A 20,413-nucleotide genomic window follows, 5' to 3' on the forward strand; every position below is an offset into this window, starting at 1 on the left:
ACATCAGGGGTTTTCCAAACGCGACATGGTGTCCGATCTCAATTCCAGCCAAAAACGTCAAGTGGCACTGCTTCCCTTCCGAGCTCTGCCATGCGCCCAAATAGTGGTTTACCCCCACATGTGGGGTATCAGCGTACTCAGGACAAATTGCACAATAACTTTTAGGGTCCTGTTACCCTTGGGAAAATAAAAATTGGGGTGAAAAGATCATTTTTGTGGAAAAAATATGATTTTTTAATTGTACCGCTGTACGTTATAAACTTCTGTAAAGCCCTTGTGGGTTCAAAGTTCTCACCACATATCTAGATAAGTTCCTTGGGGGGTCTAGTTTCCAAAATGGGGTCACTTGTAGGGGGTTTCCACTGTTTAGGTACATCAGGGACTCTCCAAACGTGACATGGCGTCCAATCTGAATTCCAGCCAATTTTGCATTGAAAAAGTCAAACTGCGCTCCTTCCATTCTGAGCTCTGCCATGCGCCGAAACAGTCGTTCCCCCCACATATCAGGTATCTGTGTACTCAGGACAAATTGCACAATAACTTTTGCAGTTCAATTTCTCCTGTTACCCTTGGTAAAATAAAAAAAATTGAACCTGAAGTATTTTTTTTATGAAGAAAAGTTAGATGTTCATTTTTTTTAAAATATTCAAACAATTTCATGTGACGCACCTAAAGGGTTAATAAACTTCTTGAATGTGGTTTTGAGCACCTTAAGGGGTGCAGTTTTTAGATTGGTGTCACTTTTGGGTATTTTCTATCATATAGACCCCTCAAAGTGGCTTCAAATGTGATGTGGTCCTAAAAATAAAATGGTGTTGTAAAAATGAGAAATCGCTGGTCAACTTTTAACCCTTATAACTTCCTAACAAAAAAAAATTTTGGTTCCAAAATTGTGCTGATGTAAAGTAATCATGTGGGAAATGTTAGTTATCAAGTTTTTTGTGTGCCGTATCTCTGTGATTTAAGGGCATAAAAATTCAAAGTTGGAAAATTGCGAAATTTTCAAAATTTTCGCCAAATTTCCGTTTTTCTCACAAATAAACGCAAGTTATTTGAATGAAATTTTACCACTAACATGAAGTACAATATGTCACGAGAAAACAATGTCAGAATCACCGGGATCCATGGAAGCGTTCGAGAGTTATGACCTCATAAAGGTACAGTGGTCAGAATTGTAAAAATTGGCCCGGTCATGAACGTGCAAACCACCCTTGGGGGTGAAGGGGTTAATCTTCGCGATGCTGGACTCAACTTTCTACTTCTAAGAGTAGTGTATATTCTTCGATTCTACACAAGCTAAATTCCTTTTATTGGTAAAAGTCCATTCACTGCAGTACAATAAATGTGTTTAAAGGTGTCAATGGCTTAAATTTTTGTTCTTGTAGCAATACCTGTGTCTGGTGTACAAAACCGCTCTACCATTTCCGGAGCTCCTTTCATAAAAATGAGAAATTCATCTTCTCCCATTATCTCAACAATGACCGACATGCGCTGTAGGCTGGATGAGAAAGGAAACTGGTGCAGGATGGCTATACCCTCCGCCGGAACCTGATCGATGATAATCAGTTTTGTCACTAAATATATTATTCTTATATTTCATAACAGCTTTGTTCCATTAAGCTCATGTTTAGACATGTAGAATAATATTGTATACTGTGCTATTCTAGCCCATCTGTTAATGCAACAAATGCATTCAGACATGAGACCAGACAGACAATTTGTACATTCCAGAATCAGATATTTGCAGATTTTCTGATTCTGGTAGAAAATTTCTTTGACCTATTTATTATAATTAGTGTTGAGCATTCCGATACTGCAAATATCGGGTATCGGCCGATATTCGCTGTATCGGAGTTCCGATACTGAGTTCCGATATTTTTACAATATTGAATACCAGAATCGGAAGTTCGCATAATGCAATGAGCCAGTTGTGTTAGCCATGTTAACTAATGGCATGGCTGTGACTGGCTGCTGAAATGATGTCATCATGATGCGCGGTCTGTGCGGGCCTGCCGGGGGTCTGTGCGGGCTGCCAGGGGTCTGTGCGGGCCTGCTGGGGGTCTGTGCAGGCTGCCGGGGGTCTGTGTGGGCCTGCTGGGGGTCTGTGCGGGCTGCTGGGAGTCTGTGCGGGCCTGCTGGGGGTCTGTACAGGCCTGCCGGGGGTCTGTGCGGGCTGCCGGGGGTCTGTGCGGGCCTGCCGGGGGTCTGTGCGGGCCTGCCGGGGGTCTGTGCGGGCTGCCAGGGGTCTGTGCGGGCCTGCTGGGGTCTGTGCGGGCTGCCGGGGGGTCTGTGCGGGCCTGCCGGGGGTTGTGTGTGTGTGCAGGCATCGTCCAATGGGACTACAAGGCCCATCGGGCTGTGCCTGCTACAATGACAGTGATTGACACATTAGCCAATGATGGGACAGTAGTAGTCCCATCATCTGGCTAATGTGTTGTAAAAAAAAAAACATACATACTACATACATGCTACATATATACTACATATATGCAACATACATACATACTACATACGTACTTCATATATACTACATTCATTCAACATACATACTACATACATACTACATATATGCTACATTCATACAACATACATACATACATACATACTACATACATACTACATTCATACAACATACATACATACTACATACATACTACATATATACTACATTCATACAACATACATACATACTACATAATACATACATACTACATATATACTACATTCATACAACATACATACATACTCCATACATACTACATATATACTACATTCATACAACATACATACATACTACATATATACTACATTCATGCAACATACATACATACTACATAACACATACATACTACATATATACTACATACATACAACATACATACATACTACATACAATACATTCATACAATACATACATATAGACATACAGTACATATAACATAGAGTACATGCTCACCATCACTTGTCACTTTGATCCTCGAAGCCAGTGTCATCTGTAAAAAATATTAAAATAACAAACAACCAATATACTCCCTGATCTGCAGAAATCCACGAGTGTCCCACAACGATCTCCTGCAGTGCATCACTGAGAGGTTACTATAGTTCACTGGTCTCACTTTATGGCAAAAGTTGCGTGGGAGCTTTCTCACACAGCAATGCCAAAAGTAAGACTAGGGACTATTTTTTTTACAGTGGCGGAGGAATACAGTACGGAAGGATACATACCTCCCATCATGGTATTCCTGGAGCCCCTAGAGAGCGGTCGCATCAGCTGATGCTGCTGTCCTCCACGGGAGATCGTCGTGGGACACGCGTGGATTTCTGCGGATCAGGGAGTATCTTGCTTGTTTGTTATTTTAATATTTTTTACAGATGACATTGGCTTCGGGGATCAAATTGACAAGTGATGGTGAGTATGTTATATGTGCTGTATGTCTATATGTATGTATTGTATGAATGTATTGTATGTAGTATGTATGTAGTATGTATGTTGTATGAATGTAGTATATATGTAGTATGTTGTATGAATGTAGTATATATGTAGCATGTATGTAGTATGTTAGGGTCGGCGGAACGCACCAAATATAAAAAATAGTAGGTGCGTTCGCCGCCCGGGGTCCACCGTGCGGTAGGTGACAAGACCGCTGCTGAACAATGGCAGATGCACCTAGTTGGTGCTGGACTGCGCTCGGGTTAACGTCACCCGAACGCTAAAGCAAAGGCACAGGCCCTGTTAGCGTCACAGAGGCCTGCGTGTGGCGTCGCAGCCGCGAACACCAATAGTTGCTGTTACTACAGCGAAGCGGCAGAGAAAAGCCGCAAGCGTCGGCGCCGAGGACCGGCCGCCGACGGACGCTAGTGTAGGTGTGGAGCAAGTGGCATGTAGCTTGCCACAACCCTGGAGCTGACTATTCACACTCGGTCACCACTCGTAATATCAGAGGGTAGGGGTTTCATAATGAGTCAGACACCAGTCCATACATCCATCACCATACACACACAGAATAATATGCTACACTAGCGCATGGCCGAGCCGCCATGCGGGCTTTTTATAGCCATGCGCTTCCGGGACCTTCCAGTACTTTGGGATGGATCAATCAGATCCGACATAGGACCTGCACATGTGACCCCTGCTCTCCACTGAGAGGACAAGTTGCGGGCATGCCCAGTAGCATGGCACGAGGACTTAGCCTCTGGAGCAGTTCCCTGCAAAGCAGGTTGCGCTACCATTGCTGCACCAGAGGTGGCAGCAACATCCAGGCTCACAGAACGAGTCTGAGGGGAATGCCTGGCTCGCCGTGATTGCTGAGCAGGAGTCTGAGCGGTCGGAGGAGAATGAGAGACCGCAGGATGTCTGGCTCTGGATTCCCGCTGTGCAGTGCCAGGAATCTGACGCCTAACATTACCCCCCCTCCTAGGGCCCCCCCCTCTGAGCCTCACTGCGCTCAAAGGCCGCGATCAGGAGCAGTGCATGAATGTTTTCCACCAGGTCCGAGCCTTGGGCCCATGACGCTTCCAGTCCACCAAATAAATTTTTTTGCCACGGACAAACCTGCGCCCCACGATGGCGTTAACCTCAAACTCATCAGACGATAAGTCTGATGACCCGGCAGATGACTCAGAAAACCGGACCATGTGAACTGGTTTGAGGAGGGACACATGGAACACGTCCGAAATGGCCAAATGTGGAGGAAGAGCCAGGCGGTAGACCACCGAGCTAAGTCGCTCGAGGACCTTGAATGGTCCAATGTATCGCGGTGCGAACTTGGGAGACTCGACCCGCAGTTTAATGTTTCGGGTGGAGAGCCATACCATGTCGCCAGGGGAGAAGCTTGGCGCGGGCCGCCGATGCGTGTCGGCGGACGCCCTCATCCTTTCTTTAGATGCCCGGATAGCATCCTGAGTGCAATCCCAAATGTCCCGGGCCTCCACTGCCCAGTCTGCCACCCTGGAGTCGGTGGAGGACACTGGCATCGGGACAAGGACGCGTGGATGTTGACCATAGTTTAGGAGAAAGGGCGTCTGACCAGTGGAATCAGCCACCGCATTGTTTAGGGCAAATTCAGCCCAAGGTAGCAAGGATGCCCAGTCATCCTGCCTGGCAGAGACAAAATGCCGTAAATAGGTGACCAAGGTCTGATTGGCTCTCTCGACCAAGCCATTCGTCTCGGGATGGTAAGCGGAGGATAGATTTAGCTCGATGCTGAGTAAACTGCAGAGCTCCCTCCAAAACCGAGACGCAAACTGGGGACCGCGGTCACTCACGATTTTGTCCGGCATGCCATGTAAACGGAATACGTGCTTAATGAACAAGGTGGCCAGACCTCGAGCGGAAGGCAGGCGTGCGAGTGGCACCAGATGCACCATTTTGGAAAAATGGTCGGTGACCACCCAGGTGACCGTACTGCCACCAGACTTGGGCAGGCCAACTATGAAATCCATGCCATCCATCTCCCAAGGTCTATCCGCCACTGGCAGGGGAAACAACAGCCCCGCCGGCCTCTGTCTAGAGGGTCTGTTCCGAGCACACGAAACACATGCTTGCACGTATTCCTTTATAAAACTAAGGAAAAAAGAAAGCGCAATAGGGTCTTATCTGGGTGGAAAATGGAATAAATTCTGATGGAATCTACTCACCTTTTCCAGGAAAGATATAAGCATGTAAATCAATGTCAGCCTGCTGCACGCCCGAAGGTCCACAACGTGACCGCCAAATAGAACTCCTTTTGGATAAAATATTCTGACTCAGGCTTACTGTGCGCTGCTAGACCAGGATAAAATCACCACATGAGAAGTTTAACCATTTATTAATGGTTAAACTTCTCATGTGGTGATTTTATCCTGGTCTAGCAGCGCACAGTAAGCCTGAGTCAGAATATTTTATTGCACGTATTCCTTGACATCTTGAGCCATATGTGGCCACCAATATGACCTTGCCAGGAGTTCGGCGGTCCGTTTATTACCAAAATGGCCACCCACCCTGGAGGCATGTGCCCAGGCGAGGACCTCCGGCCGTAGCTGAGGAGGCACCAAGGTCTTGCCTGGTGGTACCGACTCGAGAGCAACTGGAGCCACGGTCGTAAAACTCTCCGGTGGGAGAATTAACCGAGGCTCAGCTTCTCCTTCTTCCGCTGAGACCACTGAACGTGAGAGAGCATCCGCACGGACGTTCCTCTCTCCATAGAGGTAGTGGAGGGTGAAGCGGAATCGGGAAAAGAAGAGCGACCACCTGGACTGACAGAAATTCAGGCGTTGGGCCGTTTGTAGATAGACCAGGTTTTTATGGTCCGTATATACCTGAAAGGGAAACCGGGCTCCCTCCAGGAGATGTCTCCACTCAGAAAAAGCCAACTTCATGGCTAGCAGCTCCCTGTCGCCGATGGAGTAATTTTTCTCCGCCGGTGAGAAGGTCTTGGAATAGAAGAAGCAGGGATGCTTCCGACCTTGAGCATCCCTTTGATAAAGGACTGCTCCTGCACCGACGGAAGAAGCATCTACCTCAAGGATAAACGGCTTATCCACATCGGGACGATGTAATATGGGAGCGCCAGCAAAATGTGATTTTATAGCCGAGAAGTCCTTGGAGACATGTTCTGACCAAGCATTGGGGTTAGCTCCTTTCTTGGTGAGAGCAACAAAAGGAGCCACCAGTGTGGAAAAGTGTGGTATGAACTGGCGGTAGTAATTCACGAACCCCAAAAAGCAGATGTCTCTCCGGTGGGTGGTCAAATCTGGCGAAAAGATGAGTATGTCATCCAGATAGACCACCACCGAGGTAGAGAGCATGTCGCGGAAGACGTCGTTGACAAAATCTTGGAAGACAGCTGGCGCATTACAAAGGTCAAAGGGCATAACCAGGTATTCGTAATGGCCATCACTGGTATTAAAAGCTGTCTTCCATTCGTCTCCCTCGCGAATGCGGATCACGTTGTATGCACCCCGCAGATCTAATTTAGTAAAGATCCGGGCCCCCCGCAACCTGTCAAATAACTCCGAGATCAATGGTAGGGGGTATTTGTTTTTAACCGTGATAGCATTGAGACCTCGGTAGTCAATGCAGGGGCGTAACTCTCCGTTCTTCTTCTGTACAAAGAAGAACCCTGCACCAGCCGGTGACACAGATTCTCTGATGAAACCCCTAGCCAGGTTCTCCCGGATATATTGGGACATAGCCTCCATCTCAGGGAGTGATAAGGGGTAAACACAGCCTCGGGGAGGCTCTGTGCCTGGCAGGAGATCAATCGGACAATCATAGGAACGGTGAGGCGGGAGCGTTTCCGCAGACTTCTTAGAGAAGACGTCCGCGTACTGGTGGTAGGGTTTGGGGAGCGCGGAGAGATCCGCAGGCACTTCAGTGGAAGCCACCTGAATGCTGCCCCTCAGGCACCTTCCCTCACAGTCCTTGCCCCAGCCCAATATCCTCCCCGAAGCCCAGTCAATATGAGGGGAGTGGCAACGAAGCCAGGGAACTCCGAGGAGCACCTGATCGATGCCATTGGGCATAATAAGCAGGGACAGAGTCTCCTGATGTGAGGGTGAAATAGAGAGTCCGAGTGGGGCTGTCTGATGGGTCACCTGAGACGGTAACGGTGCCCCATTTACCACAATACTGGTCAGAGGTTGGGAGAGTAACACCAGAGGGATAGCGTGTCTCTGGGCAAAAGTCGAGGACATAAAGTTCCCCTCGGCCCCGGAATCCAGGGTGACCTCTGCCTCCCAGGTGGAGGACCCACTATCTAACGTACCCCGGAACACCGGTTTGGGTGAAAAGGGTCCCACCTTGGATTGACCACCACCTACGGCCTCTGAACGTGGTCGTCTTTTCGGCCGCTGAGGGCATGTGCCAGCCGAGTGGCCAAACTGTCGGCACTGATAACAGTGCGCAGAGCTTCGCATCGGACGCGACTTAGTGCCGGTGCGAGACACCTCCATAGGCTCAGAGGAAGGGAGCTCCTGTGCGGGATATATCAGCGGCGCGGTAAAGGTGGGAGCCAAATTAACCCTACGTCTGGATTGCGCTCATTCTAACCCGCGCTCCGTGAAGCGGAGATCAATGTGGGTGGAAACGGCGATCAACTCCTCCAGACTTGTGGGAATTTCCCTAGTAGCTAGAGCATCTTTTACGTGCTCAGCCAGGCCTCTCCAAAACACCGGGACCAACACTTTGTCCGGCCACTCTAACTCGGAAGCCAGTGTCCGAAACTGGACAGCATGATGGCTAACCGAAAGTGACCCTTGTGTTAAGGATAACAGTTGGAGAGCCGTATCGTGTGTGACCCGTGGTCCCAAGAAGACTTGCTTCAGAGCCGCGAAGAACTGAGCAGCTCCCTGTACCACGGGATCATCACGTTCCCACAATGGCGTGGCCCACTGTAATGCCCGGCCAGACAACAGGGAGACAATAAATCCCACCTTAGCCCGCTCTGTAGGAAACCGTGCAGCCAGCAACTCCAGCTGAATGGAGCACTGACTAACGAATCCCCTACAGGAGGCACTATCACCTGAAAACTTATCGGGGAGCGGGAGGCGAGACATTGTCGGCAAGGGCAAAAGTGTGGGCGCACGTGAGACAGCCTCAGCGACTGTCTGAGCAGCAGCTAGCGCAGCATTCGCAGCTGAGTTGGTGCTCTCAATAGCCGCCAACCTGCTCTCCAGCTGCCGAATGTAGCGCTGCAGCTGCTGCACGTCTGCCATTGCCAGCCAGACCCTGGCGCTAGTGTAATGTTAGGGTCAGCGGAACGCACCAAATATAAATAATAGTAGGTGCGTTCGCCGCCCGGGGTCCACCGTGCGGTAGGTGACAAGACCGTTGCTGAACAATGGCAGATGCACCTAGTTGGTGCGGGACTGCACTCGGGTTAACGTCACCCGAACGCTAAAGCAAAGGCACAGGCCTTGTTAGCGTCACAGAGGCCTGCGTGTGGCGTCGCAGCCGCGAACACCAATAGTTGCTGTTACTACAGCGAAGCGGCAGAGAAAAGCTGCAAGCGTCGGCGCCGAGGACCGGCCGCCGACGGACGCTAGTGTAGGTGTGGAGCAAGTGTCATGTAGCTCGCCACAACCCTGGAGCTGACTATTCACACTCGGTCACCACTCGTAATATCAGAGGGTAGGGGTTTCATAATGAGTCAGACACCAGTCCATACATCCATCACCATACACACACAGAATAATATGCTACACTAGCGCATGGCCGAGCCGCCATGCGGGCTTTTTATAGCCATGCGCTTCCGGGACCTTCCAGCACTTTGGGATGGACCAATCAGATCCGACATAGGACCTGCACATGTGACCCCTGCTCTCCACTGAGAGGAAAAGTTGCGGGCATGCCCAGTAGCACGGCACAAGGACTTAGCCTCTGGAGCAGTTCCCTGCAAAGCAGGTTGTGCTACCATTGCTGCACCAGAGGTGGCCGCAACATCCAGGCTCACAGAACGAGTCTGAGGGGAATGCCTGGCTTGCCGTGATTGCTGAGCAGGAGTCTAAGCGGTCGGAGGAGAATGAGAGACCGCAGGAAGTCTGGCTCTGGATTCCCGCTGTGTGGTGCCAGGAATCTGACGCCTAACATAGTATGTATATATGAAGTATGTATGTTTTTTTTTTGTTTTTTTTTTACATTCATCATATTAGCCAGATGATGGGACTACTACTGTCCCATCATTGGCTAATGTGTCAATCACTGTCATTGTAGCAGGCATAGCCCAATGGGACTTGTAGTCCCATCGGACGATGCCTGCACACACACACAACCTCCGGCAGGCCTGCACAGACCCCCGGCAGCCCGCACAGACCCCCGGCAGGCTCGCACAGACCCCCAGCAGCACGCACAGACCCCGGCAGGCCCGTACAGACCCCCGGCAGGCCCGCACAGACCCCCAGCAGCCCGCACAGACCCCTGGCAGGCTCGCACAGACCACCGGCAGCCCGCACAGACCCCCGGGAGGCCCGTACAGACCCCCGGCAGCCAGCACAGACCCCCGGCAGCCAGCACAGACCCCCGGCAGGCTCGTGGGTCACCCTCCCAGGGCTGTGGGGTACTCGGTACCGGGCCGGTGTCGGCGGGATGTGTCACAGAAGCTGTGACCCGGTCTGTGGCCCTGGGCGACCAATTAATGGGGGAGATTGAATGGTAGAATGTAGTGAATGGAATAGTTTCTGACGCCACCTGTGGTGTTCGGCAAGTGAGATGTTAAGCCGATGCTGCATGCAGATCCTCTGGGGCTGGTGGTGTGTTGCAGCCAATATGGTGAAGCTCCCCACAGGTGGAGCTGTAGCCCCAAGGCAGTGTAGATGTAGGGGAAGAGGAGAGGCACAAGCCGTGTAGAAGCTGGTACCCAGATGTAGTGGTGCTGGGTGCATTGGCGCAAGAATGAATGGAGGACACCAGGGCTTGTAGTTCCAAAGCTTTACTTACAGTCTGTAGTACACACAGGTGCCTGCCTCCGTGCTGTGTCCTCCGGGTCAGGGACTCAGTCAACCTCCAGGCAAGATGGAATGCTCCCTTCCAACGCTCCGCCAACATGTACCTTTATGAACGTCTCCTCTGATAGCGCCTTTAAGTGTGAAGATCTCCTAGTACTGCGTTACACTGGAGTTCCTCCTGACAGATGTTCCCAAGAACTCTACTTGTACGGCAGACAGCTGTAGCCTGCTTCGGGGACTCCTCACTCCTGAGTCCCAGCTCACTATCCAAGTTGCTGTTGTGCCCCAAGTCTTAGATAGGAGTAGTGCATTTACAGCCCACTACTCCACCGGTGTCTGCTGCAGGACCATTAGCATCCATACAACCTCGGGGACCGGGTCACGGCCTTGCGCTTAGAACTTCTAGGCAGGGTTCTCTCCTATCCCACGTCCTCTGTTCCCTTTTACTCCTTCGTTCTGTACTAATCTCTCTCTCTTATGGAAGATCAGGTTTCAGTTCAATGTCTTTCTCCTTCTTTCCTTTCCCGTGCCAGCAGACCCAGGTCACTGAGGTCTGCTGCAGCACCTCCTTCCTCCATCCCTCTCTCAGGGATCTTCTTTCCTCACTCCTCTCTGAGTGGCTTCCTCTCCCAGACTGACCTGTAATCCTAAACATTCCCGCTCTTTTATGTATTCTCAACTCCACCTGCTTCCCAGCACGTTTCGTGTTCCAAGCAAGGAGCCATCAAAGGTGCTCTGCTACACTCCTAGCAGGGAGCCGCAATGTGGCTTTGCTGAACTACTCTGTTGTGTGGGGTGTGAGTGTTGGAGCATGGTCAGGAGCCTCCAACTTACCTGGATGGTGGGGCACCACTCCTCAGGAGGAGGTGCAGTACCTCTGTGGCGACTGAGCCTCAGGGGTGCCACACCTGAACAGACCCCCGAGAGGCCCGTACAGACCCCGCCCGCACACACACACGCACAGTCTCCGCCACACACCACCCACACTCTTCCCCCCTCCCGAACTGGATGTGCAAGGAAAGAAAGGGCTTATTTTCATTCCGATATTTGTGCCCCATTGACTTGCATGGGTTTCAGGCATCGGAATCGACAATACCCGATATTTTTGGGGTATCGGTCCGATCCAATCCGATACGATATTTCCCGATATCGGAAGGTATCGCTCAACACTAACTATAATATGTTATATATTATTATATATCCAAAAGAGTGATTGCTATACATTTTTAGAGGGGGTGTAGCTTCCCAGAGAGGGTAAATTGGTTGGCTAAAAAGGGACATGTGTTAAAACGTGCCAAATTGTGAAAAGTTTTAAAATGCAAAAAAGAACACCAACAGGTTGTGTAAATTTAAATGCCAGTGACTAAAGATGCTCCAAGTATATCATCCTGCCGGAGCCACTGGAAATGAATTTATATTTACTTTAAAGGTAACATGTAATGTCAAAAAATACCAATAACCTGCAGATATGGGGTTAATCTACAGGTTTATAGTGTTCTGAAGCTGTGCCGCCGCCATACTGAAAGCCAAGCTAGTTAGATGAAATTAACTTTATTCTTCTCCCACAATCTCGGTCCTTTCAGTCATACAGTAGAGATACGGCCAGTGCGCCTTCAGTCACCACTCAATCCATAGTGAGAGGCGGCTGAAACCACGTACAGGCACTGACTGACAGCCAGCTCTTCAGTGCATCAGTGCAGAGACAGCTGTCAGTGCCAGGGCATGGCTTCAGCAGTCGCTCATGATCACTGAAGCTACGCGTCTATGACTGAAAGCCCCGAGGCTCCCAGTAGGAATAATACTGATTACCTATTGCAATTTTTAACTACTGTTTAACTAATCTAAATAATAATTATATTTTATATAAAATCATCAACATGCTATATAACTGCGAATAAGAAACAATTATATATCACACTGCTATATGTACATTTTCTAAACTATATGCAGTAGAGGAACATGTTTGAACAAGGTGCGTTCTGGAGATTTTACCTTTTCAGAATCTAATCCAGGTTTAACAACTTTATACGTCTGCGAGTCCTCATCTTCTTTGTTTTTTATGTCAGTATCTTGTAAAACCTAAACATATGATCACATATTAATATGCACATAGTATATACTATGCTGATGTCATCACACACTTGTTTTGCTAAGCTAATTGTTTTATGAACTTTAAATAAGCATTCAGAAATGTGGAAGCAGAAATTATGAAACAGAAGGTTTACAAAATAGATAACATGTTTTTACATAGTAAGGCTGCTGAATGCTTGCATTCGGGCATTACTTTGTATGTTTCACATTTAGGTGCAAGGAAATAAAATACATTTTCAAAATAAATAATTGATGCAACTGATGCAGGGAGACCCCATTCTTTATTAAGGGGTCTACCTTGGTCCCATTATGTGTCCCTTTTTAGAATGGAAGAAAATGTGCATTTTACAAAACCTTTTTCCCCTTTCTAAAAACTGACATAAAGGAATCCAAATCCTTCACACTGGAGTGCACTGAATCATCGGGTGATTGGAGGTGCTTGTCGACAGATGTGCAGCCCCTACATACATAGAAATGAACTTCACTGTACAATCCCAATTGTTAGTGATTTATTCAGCACAGCAAGCACCTATGATCAATGCATAGAAATATTCAGTGCTTCAGGTGACAATGAATATGAAACATTTCAAATCTCCTGAGTCTCTGTTTAGATGCTATAGAGAAGTCCACTATGTCTGAAGGACCAGTGTGCGTATGGGATTGCACTGGTGTTATATGGCCTTAAGCTGTGCTATAAGAAGGAGCTCCCACTGCATACAGCCCGTTAAACCCAAACTCCTCCTTAGGCCTCTTTCAGACATCAGTGTGTCCCATACGTGTGTTGTTCGTTTCTATATGTACTGGAGACACTTACACATGAAGACCCATTCAAATGAATGGGTCTGTGCACATGTCAGTGTGTTTCCGCAGACCGTGTATCCACAGTGTGGCATGCACTGACGCCTAGAACGCATCTGTACAGTTAGCGCTATTGCCCAGCTCTGGCTGCTGAAGACTATTAGCATGAGCAGCGGAGAAGGATAAGAATTACATTCAAGTGACAACAGCGAGAGCAGGCGGCGGCTGAAGGGACTATTACTCCCATCGGCCTACAACAGCTGCTGCTAATAACAGTGAGAGCAGGAGATAGCTGATGGGAGTATTCATCAGCTGCTGAGTGCGCTATAAATAAATATATAACTATATAACTAAAGAAAATGGGGTAGGTTCCCCTGTATTTTTATAACCAGACAGGCAAAACTTACAGCTGCGGGCTGCAACCCTCAGCTGTCAGCTTCAGCAAGGCTAGTTATCAAGAATAAAGTGGTCCTCATGCTGTTTTTCTTTATCATTTAAAGCAATAAAAAACAGGGTGGGGTCCCCATTTTTGACAACAGCCTTGGTAAATCAGACAATTAGGGGCTGGTATTCTCAGGCTGGTAAGGGGACATGGATACTGACCCTCCAGCCTAAAAAAAGCAGAGCTTTGACTCTTCCCCCTTGCCCTGTAGTTGTTGCAAGTGGAGTAATATTTGTGGGGTTGATGTCACATTTGTATTGTCTGGTGACATCAAGCCTACAGGTTAGTAATGAAGAGGCATCTATAAGGGATATTTGTTGCTTTGTATTTTTGTTTTATTAACCCCTTTACCCCCAAGGGTGGTTTGCATGTTCATGACCGGGCCAATTTTTACAATTCTGACCACTGTCTCTTTTTGAGGTAATAACTCTGGAACGCTTCTATGGATCCCGGTGACTCTGACACTGTTTTCTTGTGACATATTCATGTTTGTGGTAAAATTTCATTGATATAACTTGCGTTTATTTATGAAAAAACAAATTTGGCAAAAATTTTGAAAATTTCCAATTTTCCAACTTTTAATTTTTATGCCCTTAAATTACAGAGATATGGCACACAAAAAACTTAATAAATAACATTTCCCACATGTTTACTTTACATCAGCACAATTTTGGAACAAAATTTTTTTTTTCTTAGGAACTTATAAGGGTTAAAAGTTGATCAGTGTTTTCTCATTTTTACAACACCATTTTATTTTTAGGGACCACATGACATTTGAAGTCACTTTGAGGGGTCTATATGATAGAAAATACCCAAAAGTGACACCATTCTAAATACTGCACCCCTCAAGGTGCTCAAAACCACATTCAAGAAGCTTATTAACCCTTCAGGTGCTTCACAGGAATTTTTTGAATGTTTAAAAAAATGAACATTTAACTTCTTTTCATAAAAAAATTACTTCAGGTCCAATTTTTTTTATTTTACCAAGGGTAAAAGGAGAAATTGGACTGCAAAAAATATTGTGCAATTTGTCCTGAGTACGCTGATACCTGATATGTGGGGGGAGCTACTGTTTCAGCGCATGGCAGAGGTCAGAAGGGAAGGAGCGCCGTTTGACTTTTTCAATGCAAAATTGGCTGGAATTCAGATTGGACGCCATGTCATGTTTGGAGAGCCCCTGATGTGCCTAAACAATGGAAACCCCCAACAAGTGACCGCATTTTGGAAACTAGACCCCCCAAAGAACTTATCTAGATTTGTGGTGAGAAATTTGAACGCCCAAGGGCTTCACAGAAGTTTATAACGTGCAGCCGTACAATGAAAAAATCATATTTTTTCCACAAAAATGGTCTTTTTACCCCCAATTTTTATTTTCCCAAGGGTAACAGGACCCCAAAAGTTATTGTGCAATTTGTCCTGAGTATGCTGATACCCCATATGTGGGGGTAAACGACTATTTGCAGAGCTCGGAAGGGAAGCAGCGCCTTTTGACTTTTTTGGCTGGAATTGAGATCGGACACCATGTCGCGTTTGGAAAGCCCCTGATGTGCCAATACAGTGGAAACCCCCCACAAATGACACCATTTTGGAAACTAGACCCCCCAAGGAACTTATCTAGCTGTGTGGTGAGAACTTTGAACCCCCAAGGGCTTCTCAGAAGTTTATAATGTACAGCCGTACAATTAAAAAATCATATTTTTTCCACAAAAATGATCTTTTCACCCCAGACTTTGATGGAATGGTCTGCGGGTGTCATGTTGCCTTTGGAGAGCCCCTGATGTGCCAAAACAGTTGAAACCTCACACAAATGACACCATTTTGGAAAGTAGACCACCCCAAGGAACTTATCTAGATGCATGGTGAGCGCTTTGAACCATCAAGGGCTTCACAGAAGTTTATAATGCCTGGGCTTGAAAATAAAAAAATCGTATTTTTTCCACAAACATGATCTTTTAGTCCCCAATTTTTTTTATTTTCCCAAGGGTAAGAGGAGAAATTGGACCACAAAGTTTATTGTCCAATTTGTCCTGAGTCCGCTGATATCCCATATGTGGGAGAAAACTACTGTATGGGCACACGTCAGGGCTTGGAAGGGAAGTAGTGACATTTTGGAATGCAAACTTTAATGGAATAGTCTGCGGGTGTCATGTTGCCTTTGGAGAGCCCCTGATGTGCCTAAACTGTGGAAACCCCCCACAAGTGACCGTGTTTTGGAAGCTAGACCTTCAAGGAACTTATGTAGGTGTGTGGTGAGCACTTTGAACCCCCAAGTGCTTCACAGAAGTTTATAACGCCCGGGCGTGAAAATAAAAAAAATATATTTTTTCCTCAAACATGATCTTTTAGTCTCCAATTTTTTTATTTTCCCAAGGGTAAGAGGAGAAATTGGACCCCAAAAGTTGTTGTCCAATTTGTCCTGAGTACGCTGATACCCCATATGTTGGAGAAAACTACTGTATGGGCACATGTCGGGGCTCGGAAGGAAGTAGTGACGTTTTGGAATGCAGACTTTGATGGAACGGTCTGTTGGTGTCATATTGCCTTTAGAGAGCATAAATTGTGGAAACCCCCCACAAGTGACACCATTTTGGAAACTATACCCCCCCAAGGAACTTATCTAGATGTGTGTGGTGAGCACTTTGAGCCCTTAAGTGCTTCACAGAAGTTTATAAAGTAGAGCCAAAAAAATAAAAAAATCATATTTTTTTCCACAAAAATTATATTTTTGCCCCCAATTTTTTTTTTTTCCCAAGGGTAACAGGAGAAATTGGACCCCAAAAGTTGTTGTGCAATTTTGGAAGGGAAGGAGCACCGTTTGACTTTTTCAATGCAGAATTGGCAGGAATTGAGATCAGATGCCATGTTGCATTTGGAGAGCACCTGATGTGCCTAAACAGTAGAAACCCCCCAATTCTAACTCCAACCCTAACTGCAACACACCCCTAACCCTAATCTGAGCCCTAACCCTAGCCCTAACCCTAGCCCTAGCCCTAGCTCTAACCCTAATGGGAAAATGGAAATAAATACATTTTTTTATTATTTTCCCTAACTAAGGGGGTAGTAAAGGGGGTTTGATTTACTATTTATGGTGGGTTTTTATTTTTGGCAGCTGTCATACGCTAAAAGACGCTTTTTATTGTAAAAATAGTTTTTGCATCACCACATTTTGAGAGCTATAATTTTTCTATACTTTGATTCACCGAGGTCTTATTTTTTGCAGGACACTTTGATATTTTTATTGGTATCAATTTCGGGCACGTAACATTTTTTGATCGCTTTTTATTCCAATTTTTGGGAGGCAGAATGAACAAAAACCAGCATTTCATGAATTTCTTTTGGGGGGTGCGTTTACACCGTTCCGCGTGTGGTAAAATTGATAAAGCGGTTTTATTCTTTGGGCCAGTACTATTACAGCGATACCTCATTTATGTAATTTTTTATGTTTTGGCGCTTTTATGCAATGAAAACAATTTTATATAAAAATAATTATTTTTGCTTCGCTTTATTCTGTGAGCTATAACTTTTTTATATTTTCGCTGATGACACTGTTTGGTGGCTCATTTTTTGCGGGACAAGAGGACGTTTTCAGCAGTACCATGGTTATTTATATCTGTCTTTTTGATCGCACGTTATTGCACTTTTTGTTCGGTGGTCTGATGATAAAGCATTCGTTTTTGCTTTGTTTTTTACTTTTATTTTTTAAGGATTTCACTAAAGGGGTTAACTAGTGGGACAGTTTTATAGGATGGGTCGTTACGGACTAAATACTAAATATGTGTACTTTTATTGCTTTTTGTTTTTTTAGCTCTAAAAAATGAATTTATTAGGGAAAATTTAGGGATTTTTTATAAATTATTTTTACACTTTTTTTTTTTTATTTTTTTTTACTTTATTTTATTGTCCCGGGTGGGACATCACTGCAATGTGTCAGATCACTGATCTGACAGTCTGGACTGCACTCTGCCAGATCAGCGATCTGACAGGCGCTGCACAGGCTCCCTCCTTGCCGGCTCCCTCCAGTCACTGACGAAGCCACCTCCCTGCAGACCCCCGATGGCCCCCGCGGCCATTTTGGATCCAGGGGCATTCAGGGAAGGAGACTCTCAGAGCAGCGCAGCACATCGCGCTGCTCTGGGGGTCTCAGGGAAGCACGGAGGGAGCCCCCACCCTGCCGATGCTTCCCTAATCGCCTGGTACACTGCGATCAAGGGGTTACCATGCCGGGGGCAGTCTTTGACCGCCCCTGACACATAGCGCCAGGTGTCAGCTGTGATAATCAGCTGACACCTGGCCACGATCAGCGGCGCCCCCCCTGGAGCGCCGCTGATTGCTTAGATGTACTATCCCATCCCCGGTCATATGAGCCCAGGTACCGTGGATGGGATACTACGTCTCATGTCAGAAAGGGGTTAAAGGAGACAAGGTCTTCAATGGAATGGGCGCTAGATGAGTATAGCTGTGTTTGCTATTTTTAAATAGAAATGGAAAATGTGTTTTGCTTTATCTCAAATAAAAGACTTTGTCTTTATTTACAATAGGATTACTATAGGATTAGTACTGGAAAGGTATCTTAGACACATCTCTCCATTACTTACTCGTGAGCTTGATGTCACAGACGATACAAAGGTGACATCAACCCCAGAAATCTTACCCCACTTGCCACTGCTACAGGGCTAGTTGGAAGAGCCAGGCAAAGTGCCAGAATTGGTGCATTTATTAGATGTGCCTTTTCTGGGCGGCTGCAGGCTGCTTTCTTTAGGCTGGGGGGACAATATCCATGGCTTCTTACCAGCCAGAGAATTACCAGCCTCCAGTTGTCTGCTTCAGCAAGACTGGTTGTCAAAAATGGGGGGGACCCACGCCATTTTGTTAAATTATTTATTTAAATAATTTTAAAAAAGAATGTGGGGACCCCACTATTCTTGATAACTAGCCTTGCAAATGCTGACAGCTGAGGGTTGCAGCCCTCAGCTGTCAGTTTTGTCTTGCTGGTTCTCAAAAAAACAGGAGAACCCACACAGGACTTTTATCTTATTTATTTATGATGTATGATGAATGCTCCCATTAGCTTCCGCCTACTTTGACTGCTATTATCGGCAGCAAGTGTATGCTGATGGGAGTTAATGTCCCATCAGCCTCCACCCATTCTCACTGTTATCCCTTGAGTATAACTCTCATCATTCTACCTTGCTCTCACAGATCGCCGGCAGAGCAGGAGAGAATGACGAGATCTAATTGTACCGCTGCTTCCCTGGCGCCGGTATGTGTGGTTTTGATGTGGCACACAGGCGGTATATGGTTGCCACATTTGTTCAGTAAGTTTTACACACACACGGACATGGATATCTCCAGTAGCATTTTTTCTGGTACCGGAAATATTAGGACTTGTGAAACAGGCGCTACATATATTGGTGTTGTTGCATTTAGAAAAAAACTCAGGAGAGTCAAAACGTCTCTTATTTATTGTCTCCTGAAACACTGAATACTTTCAGCCATCCATGATATGTACCTGCTGCACTAAATATATCCCTCAAGATTACATTTACTTGAGAGTGTGCATTGAAGTTTATTTCCACATAATGGATTCGAGACAACGAGTGGAGGCTTTCTGCTTCTGCTTTCATCAGTTATGTAAGGGACCCAGTGAGGACTTGCATTCTGTTTTTTATTTCACAAAAAAGATTCAGCTAGTGTGGTGCTAGAGGGACTTGTGCTGTAAGAGCTAAGAGGCACAGGGAGAATATAACAAGACCCGATGTCTTAAATAAGGAATTTAGATACAGAACAGGTACAGTATATCAGGGAACATTTTTAGAAACTTCATTTTTGAATTTTGTTATAGAGAACATACCCAGCCTGTACCCTCAAACATTTTCAGGTCCAGTGGGTCTCCCTGTATTTTGCCATCCAGGAAAATCAATGAATGACAGCTGACCATTCCTACTAGAACCGGACTCCATGGCAAGTTACTCCCTGGTGTAAATAAATAAACTTCCTGGAAGCTACAAGACAATTCAAATGTTGTAATAAAAATATTTTAGACATACAGTAAAATGTTGCATTAAATCAGTCAAAAATGATAAGTGATTGTTCATCTAAAATAACTTCTGCATTTTGAGCATCAAAGTACAGGAAAAATGTATTTATTTCGGTCCAGGCTAGTCAACTACAATTTTTCCAAAGAAATTTTAATGACCCTAATACGTCCCAGTACTGACTCAATATTGCTGTTTCCGATTTCTGAGCTATTCCACATTCACATTCTATTAGGATATTATTTCTATTAGTTTAATTAGGCTCAGATCACACAGCTCACTGGTTGGGAAAATACAGATGATGAGAGAATGGGACTCATGATGAACGGCATGGGCAAATGTTAAGTGTTATGTGTTGGGCAGTGGACATACAACCTCATAGCTAAAGTAGTGATATTGAGTGGCCTGATATACTATTAATGTGTTTAATCACTGAAAATTGAGCAAAACTGATCAAGGACAATCAGAATGCATATTTAATGTAAGTATTGAGAAAGTATTTCCACTAATGAATGTTGTGGATTGTGCATTATAATACACTAATTCTATAGATGGGCCTTTTCTCTATTTTTCCTTATTTCTTGTTTCTTCTACCACTTACTCAAACACATATATTGTTAACTTG

At 46.0% G+C, this 20,413-nt stretch overlaps 1 protein-coding gene across 1 annotated transcript in view; it reads right to left on the reverse strand.

Moving 5' to 3' along the window:
* The window catches only part of LOC141092729 (probable cation-transporting ATPase 13A4), a 328,264-nt gene that overhangs the window by 157,707 nt on the left and 150,144 nt on the right, over positions 1-20,413 (reverse strand). Inside the window, exons 11-13 of the mRNA XM_073579122.1 lie at positions 19,605-19,755; positions 12,415-12,501; positions 1,392-1,548 (exon numbers count right to left, since the gene is read on the reverse strand). Of these exons, the coding sequence (XP_073435223.1) occupies positions 1,392-1,548; positions 12,415-12,501; positions 19,605-19,755 (395 nt within the window). The remainder of the gene's footprint in view (positions 1-1,391; positions 1,549-12,414; positions 12,502-19,604; positions 19,756-20,413) is intronic.

Source organism: Dendrobates tinctorius, unplaced genomic scaffold, assembly GCF_039654945.1.
Source record: "Dendrobates tinctorius isolate UK_male_01 unplaced genomic scaffold, ASM3965494v1 ptg000060l, whole genome shotgun sequence".
NCBI classification, from domain to species: Eukaryota; Metazoa; Chordata; class Amphibia; order Anura; family Dendrobatidae; genus Dendrobates; species Dendrobates tinctorius.